The sequence below is a fragment of the Oreochromis aureus genome, linkage group 10 (assembly GCF_013358895.1).
Source record: "Oreochromis aureus strain Israel breed Guangdong linkage group 10, ZZ_aureus, whole genome shotgun sequence".
Classification (NCBI taxonomy): domain Eukaryota; kingdom Metazoa; phylum Chordata; class Actinopteri; order Cichliformes; family Cichlidae; genus Oreochromis; species Oreochromis aureus.
The window spans coordinates 30,109,937-30,118,679 of record NC_052951.1 but is presented as its reverse complement, the minus strand read 5'-3'; the positions used below and the strand labels follow the sequence as shown (position 1 = coordinate 30,118,679).

Here is an 8,743-nt window from a genome sequence, read left to right as displayed (position 1 = left end):
AAAATGCTAATTTGTTAATGGTGTTAACTATGACAATGTGGAAACCCATTATCAGGCTTCAGAAGGGGGAAACACTAAGACTTTGGGAAGACACGCAAAAAAAGAAACTTGCTGTTAAAACTCCGATGTAATTCCAACCATCCATTTTAATCCGCTTATCCAACTCAAAGTCGTGGGTATGAGATCATTTATAAATACAATTTTTTAACAAGTAAGCTAAAATTATATCATATCTGTAACAGACGGGAGTGAAAAAAACATCACTAAAAACTTGTATTTGTGGTATTTTTCTGTTACCTGAAGAAATCTTGAGGCAAGGATCATTTTCAAGGAAAGTAACTATTTAGTTGAAACTTGTAATATTGCAGTGTTTATAATAATATTGCATTTTTTCCTGTAGGCAAGCAAAATTATTCTATTCTAAACTTTATCTTTATTTTACATTGACTTACTGACAGTGACAAAATTGCTTGCAGCTTTATTTCTGACTTCGACAACTTTGTAGAGGTAAAACAAAGATTTATCAACTACACTGAAATATCTTATATTGTGTGATGTTTTTATGACTTGTTACTCCTCCTCTGCACACAGGTGTTACAGCCAGTAAGCTGAAACATGAGTGGGGATGCTGTAGTCAGTCTCATCCTGTGTGACCCACTCTGACCTCAACCTTAACGAGCTGTTGGACTCATTGTAAAGAGTTTGACTCCCTCTAGTGGCCGTGTCACTTTTTTACAAGTGTTTAAAGGAGCCAGCGTCACCTTCCTGTGCAGTGTGCCTTTAACCTGAGGTGGAGTCTTGCCCAGGCGCAGGGGACATTCAGAGAATTAACTGCTTTCTGAACATACTGCGGTTATTTTTTTTATTGGTAATAAACGCAAATAAATAAAACCTCCATGCTCTCTTTTTATTTCTGTGCTATTTGTTTATTTAATTGCAAGCAGGATAAGAAAAATACATTCTTCAGTTTTTTATACAAATTTTTTTATTTACTGAATCCCAGTGCTTATTGTGAACGTAGATTGTGACGTGTTAAATGCAACCATTAGTGTTGTGTATGTAAGCAAACTCACAAAGAAAAATTACGATTAAAATACAAGACAAAGGTCATTATATATTTTTAACATTTATTAAGAGATTTCTGTAATGTTTTAGTCAGCAAGCCATGATCCCGTCTCCCTTTAACAAAGTCATATTTACAGACACATTTCTGTCAGTGACGTGAGCACTCCTCCTCCTCAAAGGAGTCATCGGTGCAAAACGTTACTGACACCCCACGCAGATGGTGGTGTATTAAATAACCGGCAGCCCAGGTGGTGATGATGAAGAGCGAAGAGGTTATGTGTTTTTGGCACCGACCATAACAACTGAAACATTCCTTCTCTTCATTTCTCTGGACATCTGACACCAGCTGCAGGCGCAACAGAAAGTCGAAATCACGCAATCCCGACACATGGTGCCCTGCAGATAAAATACAGACACATCTGGTTAATAAACAGTCAATCTGATCAGTTTTTTTACATTAATATTAAAATGATGTTTCCTGTGAAAAGAGATGAATCAGGGTTTTTTTGTTGTTGTTTTTTTGTTGTGTTTTTTTGATGTGCGGTTACAGTTTGGTTGTGTTTTAGCAGTTTGGACTAAAAAATCTTGCTTTATTAACCTTTTGCTTTTCACTATGTTGAATTGGTTTTGGAGTTATTGTTCCTTAAGGTGAGTTTTCTACAGTTCCTGATGATTATGCTGCAATACACTGTTTACCTTTACCAGACTGACCAACAAAAGTCATCAAAACTCAAAAAGTTTCATTGAATTGGCCAGCAATTGTACAATATTCCACTTTCTGACCTAAAAAAAAAAAGAAAAACAGTGCCCATCACTAGGGTTGAGCACCATCCAATCTACTTTCTAACTCTGCACATTTCAACATCCAGCTGTTTGATGGGATCATGAGCTGTTCCGAGACTATTTCATGCTTTTTATTTTCTAGTCATTCTGCTCAGGATCATCTTTCCTCTGAGACACAGCTGACTTTTTTTAAAATGTATTTTGGTTTAATGTAGTTTTTTAAATGTAGCACCTTAAGTGAACACACTTGACATGTTTTTGTGAAATCTAATCCTTATTGTAGACTTGTGTAACATGCCTTTCTCCCAGAGAGTGCTCTTCACAAGGCTGGATCTGTTGAAGAGGTTTTTCTTTACCAACAAAAAGATTCAGCGATCATCCACCACTATTGTCTTTTTTGGGGGGATGTCTAGGCATGTTTATGTTCCTGAGTATATTCTTTCTGTCTCTGAACGTAGCAAACAGTCTGTTTGGCAGCTTCTAATGTTCTTTCTATCTGTCAGACAGACTTGTTTTGTTTTTGTAGCTTTACCTATTAACATCCACCAGGTCAGCAGTGACCTTTTCAAGGTTGGGGTAGGTTCTTATCTAATTTCTCTTACATATCATACCCAAACAGAAATCTGATACTAGAAGGACAAATGCAGGTTTCAGACTTGATTTGAAAGCAAATAGTTTCTAAAACTCTGCTTATTTGGCTAAACACAGTTCTAGCTATAAGACAATTACCAGTGACTTAATGACTATTAACAGGTCACCTGCTGTTACCTGCTTAAAGTAAAAAAAAAAAAAATAAAAAAAAAATCTCTCAAATGAATGCTCAGGGTCTGATGTATTTAATTATATTGGTCCAAACATTTCGGGAACTAACTGTATAAAGCTGAAAACATTGGCCTTACCCTGATGCGATAGCGCTGTCGCATGTTGACCCTCATGGACATGGTGACTGCCGGGATCCAACCACTGAAAATCTCCAGCAGGGGGAGACAGAGCGGCTCACCATAATCTCTGGAAGTTATGCAGGTAAAGCAGGGCAAGCACCAAAAAGCACAACAGCCTGAAAGAGGCAAAAATACAGAGAAAAGCAAATGATATGGACTGCGAAACCAGGAAAACACTCAACTACACACACTCACGTAAAATCCTGAAAATGCTTAATAAAGAAAACAGGACAATAAACAGCGCTATTTATGTAGAATGTGTCAGAAAGAAGTCTGCTTTAAATCTATTTAAGGAAGTAGCATTATTATTGATTTAAACTGAAAATAAAATGTCTTATAGTTGTCCTATCGTCATTTTGGTTTGGCCATTTAAGTGATAACATAGAAGACATCAAATCTAACATCATTATGATTCTGAAATTATACAAGGACACAGTAAGTTAATGTAGAAAAGAAAAAAAGGCGAGCATGGGCTTTCAAAAGACGCTAATTGTTATTAGAATAGAAATTCCCTTTTGTAGAGAATGAAATGAAAATGAATGCCAGAAACAAATCAGATCTTTGAAAATAGTGTAAACCGGTTTATTATTTCTTTGGAAAAACTAAGTATGAGTGCTATAGTTGTGCATGTGGGTATGTACAAGTTATGATTTTAATTTTAAAAATAACATCTAAGTATGACGGAAGTACATTCATCTTTCGTTCTTTTTTGTCTGATTAAAACAACCAATCACATGACGCACACCACATGTTTGAAAATACAAATGAAAGCATGAGGATGTTAATGAATCATTTTTTCTTTCTTGGACCAATGCCTTTCTAACTACATTGACAAAAAAAAAAAAAAAAACATACTACAAGCCGCGACCTTAATTCTTTATATAGGCGTGGCTTCCTGGATTTCATCAGGAGGTTCAGGTCCAGAAAACAAAAGAACTCTTTGATTCATTTTTATGTTATTTATAGATAAGGTAAATACGAAAACAGCGATTTTGTTTGTTTGTTGTTTGTTTTGATTTTGTTTCGTACCGTTTTAAAAATTAGATTATTAGAAATAAATATTTTCTCTTCGAGTGAGCAAAATAAGTTCCTTTGTCACAGAGGTGTGACGATCACAGCAGAGCATAAGTGTTCTATAAACTTTGAAGATAATTAAGAGACACTTACACCCTGGCACATCTTGACAGCAGTCACAGATCCCACTTGACCACTCATCAGACTCTTGGGTATACATTATAGGCTGAGGTTGCTGAACAACCATTTTAGAAGTCATGGTGGCGCCTAAAAGAAAGAGCAAGGTGAAAAATTCCTTCTGCAAGTCCTCTTAAAATCAGGTGTGCATTTCAGGAAAGCTGGTAAATGTTCACTACACTTCCAGCCTTTCTCAATAACCATTAAAGAATTCCTCTGCTTTTAAGTCCCAAATTGTTACTTGTCAACATGTTGGTTATTAATGTAATATCATTACTTTCTTAAATTAAAACAGTAAACTGCTGCTCGTTATTTTTATAATTTTACTGTGGTTAATACATAAAGTCGAAACTAAACGAATAAATAAAATGTCTTACCTTTTGTGTTTGATGATTAGAAAGCTCTGAGTTGGATGTTCGATCTCTGAAAGCTCCGAGAAGCTCTGATGTCTTAAAAACATGAGATCACCTGACAGAGGAATCCAGACGCACCGGTTCACTCCGCAACTTTGTGTTAATATTAAAGTGAAGGTGCGGCAACTAGAAAGGTCATTGTCTAATGTGGAAAAAATTATCCCACACTGCTCTCACTGCAAGTTTTTTAACTTCACCGGGGGAAATGTTGCCTATATGTGGTATTGCTGCATACTGAGGATTCCCACTGACGGAACGGAAGCTTTCTCTATTCATATGCATATATTTCATATTCATATACATCTCTAAAGTGTGTTTTTTTTTCTTTAAAGTTTCTTTGTTTGTTTGTTTGTTGTTCTTGTTTTTTGCTTTCTCTAGTGACCTCGTGCCCTCTGAACTAAAAAGCTCTGGGCAGAAAAACGGGAGGTCAAGTTGCCCTAACCCAAAGTTCGCGCCAGGCAATTCACTGTAATTAACACCGAAAAAACAACAACAATAACAATAGATGTCTTATGTTCCTTTATGTGATTGTTATGATTTCCATTAGGAGTGGTCATTCATTTGGAATGTGCTATTGTGAGATGAAGTGAGCAACTGGCGTGCGTGGATGAGTCAAAGTTGCGGGCGTGACGCCAAAGCGTCGGCTCTGTCCTCACCGAAAACTTTAGCATCAGAGCTCCACATCTTTCTGATTTTCAGTAACACCGACAATCTGATGAAACAGCGATGAGCATCGCTGTGAAGGAGGCAGGAAGAGGATCTTAATATAAGATGCAAAGATACGCCCTATATGGGTTATGACAGGCAGCCAAGGGCGTAACATCTGACTGGGCGGCTGGGCTGGGGGGACCGGTAGAAGGAGCCCAGTCAGAATGACCAACAATAGGTTACCTAATGAGGTCCATCACACCGATACTTATGTCATGGCTTTAGCTTGTAAAGAAAGCATTTCTGCAGTATTTATTTACCTTATGAACTGAACTGTAGCTCTGGGAACACCGAGCCTAACACAAAAAACACAAATATTTCAGAAATTTTATGTCAAAAACTTGTTTAAAGCTAAATAATTTTAATATTATTTATTAGCCAGATAACTAACTGAATTCACGTTTTTATACTGAAATGTGAGCCGGAACATTGGACTTATCTGGGAAGTCAAAAACTAAAACAATTTTTTCTGTTAGGATTTCAACTGTAATTTGGCACCTTAATCCCAAAAGAATAATGTGCTTTTTCTTTTTGTCTGCTTTTTTGTAGAAAAGTAGTTATGAAAAGTCATATAATATAATAATGATTATATTTTAGCATTACAAATATAATTGTGCATACTGGTAGATTAACCTTCAATGAAACATGAGAAATATTTTGGTAATGATCAATACTGTTAATGTAGGGCAGCTGTGACATAAACCTTATATTTGGTGGTGGTCAAATAAACTTGTTCTGTATTTTCTCATTCATTTAACACTCACATGATTAAAACAGTGGATTAAAAATGTATGAAAAGGTTTGATGTCAGAGGAAATATACTGCTCAAAAAAATTCAAGAGACACTTCTAAACTTCTGGGATATTGATCTGGTCAGCTAAGTAGCAGAGGGGGTTGTTAACCAGTTTCAACTGCTCTGGTGCTGATGAAATTAACAGCAGGTGCACTAGAGGAGCAAAAGTGAGACAACCCCGCAAAACAGGAATGGTTTTTACATACCATACATACCATTGCCAGAAGGTTTGCTGTGCCTCCCACGGACAAGCAGCTACAGTAGGAGAGCTAGACTGGGCCATAGAAGGACCTTAACCCATCAGCAGGACTGGTATCTGCTCCTTTGTCCAAGTAGGAACAGGAACATTACCAGAGTTACTAAATGACCACTGGTGTAAATGTCTCTGACCAAACAGTAAGACGCAGACTTTGTGAGGGTGGCTTGAGGGCCCAACATCCTCTACTTGGCCCTGTGCTCACTGCCCACTGGAGCCCAGTTGGTATTTGCCATAGAATACCAGAATTGGCAGATCCACCACTGGTGGAATCATGTTATTAATATAGTTGATTATTCCTATTCACTATTGTCTTAGCATGAACAGTGTGCATGTATGTGTGAGAGAGAAAGAGAGATTTAGCTATGTACTCTGGTTTGCCTCTGGTGGTAGGTGAAAAAAAAGCCAGTGAAACATCTGCCCCTGGGCCTGTCACAGAGTTGTTAAACCTGTGCAGGCAGACACCTTATGTTTTCCAGGAAGCTGACTGAAATCTGGCATTTCTGGTTTTAATCCCATTTCCACACAAAGATTGGTAAAGAATGAAAACACGACAGCCTGGTTTTCTCATTTGTTTCAAACCAAGTAGCAATGTCTCTCAAAATGCAGCAAATACTCAGGCTTAGATCTGAAGTGTGTCTGATTAATATTTACTTTAATAAGTAACTACAACTTCCCACATACTCACGTGGCACACGATAGAACGGTAACTTTAATCGCATGTGTTTGCGTCAAGATCTGATGATAAGCTGTGTTTTTTCTTCCTTATGCCAGATAGGTCAGCTGTTTTCAGATTGCGACATCACACCTTGGCACAATTTGTATTAAGGGAGGATGAGTCCCTATCAGTTTTGTATAGAGAACAGCTGCAAAAACATTTTAAAAAAACATATCGATTCTCCTTCAGATCCCTCAACTGTTCCCAGAGAGGAACATAAAACTTGTGCTATTTGGTAAGTAGATTGGTGGGATACCTGCATCGAAGCCGTTTGCTATGACCTAATATTTGTGCTGCTCTTGCTGGAATGATTGTTATTGGAATGAACTGACTGCATCTTTCTTCGTAGATCAGTGCATTGTTAGTAGGTTATCTGCAGAACTCTCCACTCACATAAGTGCGTTTTTGTGATGACTGGATGTCTTTGTACAGTACAAGATAAAAGTCACCATTTCTAGGATGCCAGTGTTCACATTTTGGAATGAGAAGACAGATGGTTTGAAAGAGGGGTGAAAGAGGAGTGAAAGAGGCCATCTATGTCCACTGTGAACGGCCGTTAGAGGGGGTGGCTTACGACACCAACTGTCTGCCACCTACAATGCAATCTTGACATCCCATCCCAGGCGTCTCAACCCCCACTCACATCTTGCCTCAGGGGACCTCAATAGGTCAAATGATAGGGTGAGGCAAGGTTTCAGAGAGAGACAGACAACCATTCACATATAAAACAGCACAAGGAACGAAAATTAAATGAATGTAGGACTGGAGACAGGCAGGCAGCAAAAATGAATAAAAGATAATAACCAGAAGATGAAATAAATCATGCGAAAGAATCACTTACAAGTATATTTATAGCTCAAAAATGACAATAGGTGACTTTAATGCTCTGCTGGACCCCATAATGGATAGACTTGGCACTGAAAATTGAAAACACTACATGCAAGATTACAGTATGTACTTTGCTCTTTGCTATAGATGGAGGCGATCAAGAAAACTCATTATCTTTTAACTTCCCCAGATATATCAGAGACACAAATCCCCTCAAGAGCAATCAGCAACTATGCACCTGTCTCAAGCTAAATTAAAAGAAAAAAAAAATCCAATGAAAGTCAGCCACCAGATGGCGCTGTAACACATCTCTGTTAAAGGGCCAAGACTTTGATATTCCTTCAAAGAGTGAGTGAAAATCCTTCATAGAAACAAATGATTCTCCAGACTGCAGGTGGGCCTAGGAAATAACATCAGTCCAGTTCGAAAATTACCCCCCACACATATGTACAGTTTCATACACACACACACACACACACACACACACACACACACACACACACACACACACACACACACACATACACCCGTAATTATTCATACCCCTGGCAAATTTTGACTTAAAGTTACTTTTATTCAACCAGCAAGTTCTTTTTTGACTGGAAATGACACAGGTGTCTCCCAAAAGATAATGAGACGATGTACAAGAGGCATCATTGTGGAAAAAAATATTTCTCAGCTTTTATTTATATTTTAGCAAAAAGTATCATGTCCAGAATTATTCATACCCTTCTCAATAATCAATAGAAAAGCCTTTATTGGCTATTACAGCAATCAAATGATTCCTATAATTGCAGACCAGCTTTTTGCATGTCTCCACAGGCATTTTTGCCCATTCATCTTTAGCAATGAGCTCCAAATCTTTCAGGTTGGAGGGTCTTCTTGCCATCACCCTGATCTTTAGCTCCCTCCACAGATTCTCAATTGGATTCAAGTCAGGACTCTGGCTAGGCCACTGCAAAACGTTAATGTTGTTGTCTGCTAACCATTTCTTCACCACTTTTGCTGTATGTTTTGGGTCATTGTTGTGCTGAAATATCCACTGGT

General features: G+C 37.8%; 1 protein-coding gene across 1 annotated transcript; it reads right to left on the bottom strand.

The window, feature by feature from the left end:
* Nucleotides 1-886: 886 nt before the first annotated feature.
* Nucleotides 887-4,504, bottom strand: LOC116328520 (cornifelin-like). The gene is made up of 4 exons (XM_031750332.2): nt 4,358-4,504; nt 3,957-4,070; nt 2,748-2,905; nt 887-1,461 (listed from the first exon to the last, which is right to left on the bottom strand). Exons 2-4 carry the CDS (start codon nt 4,060-4,062, stop codon nt 1,339-1,341), a joined length of 387 nt encoding a protein of 128 aa, XP_031606192.1. The 5' UTR covers nt 4,063-4,070; nt 4,358-4,504; the 3' UTR covers nt 887-1,338.
* Between the last annotated feature and the right edge of the window lie 4,239 nt (nt 4,505-8,743).

Excerpts from the sequence above, each read along its gene's own strand:
- LOC116328520 (XM_031750332.2), bottom strand. The coding sequence starts at position 4,062 with ATGACTTCTAAAATGGTTGTTCAGCAACCTCAGCCTATAATGTATACC. Across the intron at positions 2,906-3,956 it reads CTGTCAAGATGTGCCAGGGT|GCTGTTGTGCTTTTTGGTGC; the intron begins GTAAGTGTCTCT and ends TGCCTCTTTCAG. Across the intron at positions 1,462-2,747 it reads GACAGCGCTATCGCATCAGG|GGCACCATGTGTCGGGATTG; the intron begins GTAAGGCCAATG and ends TTTTATCTGCAG.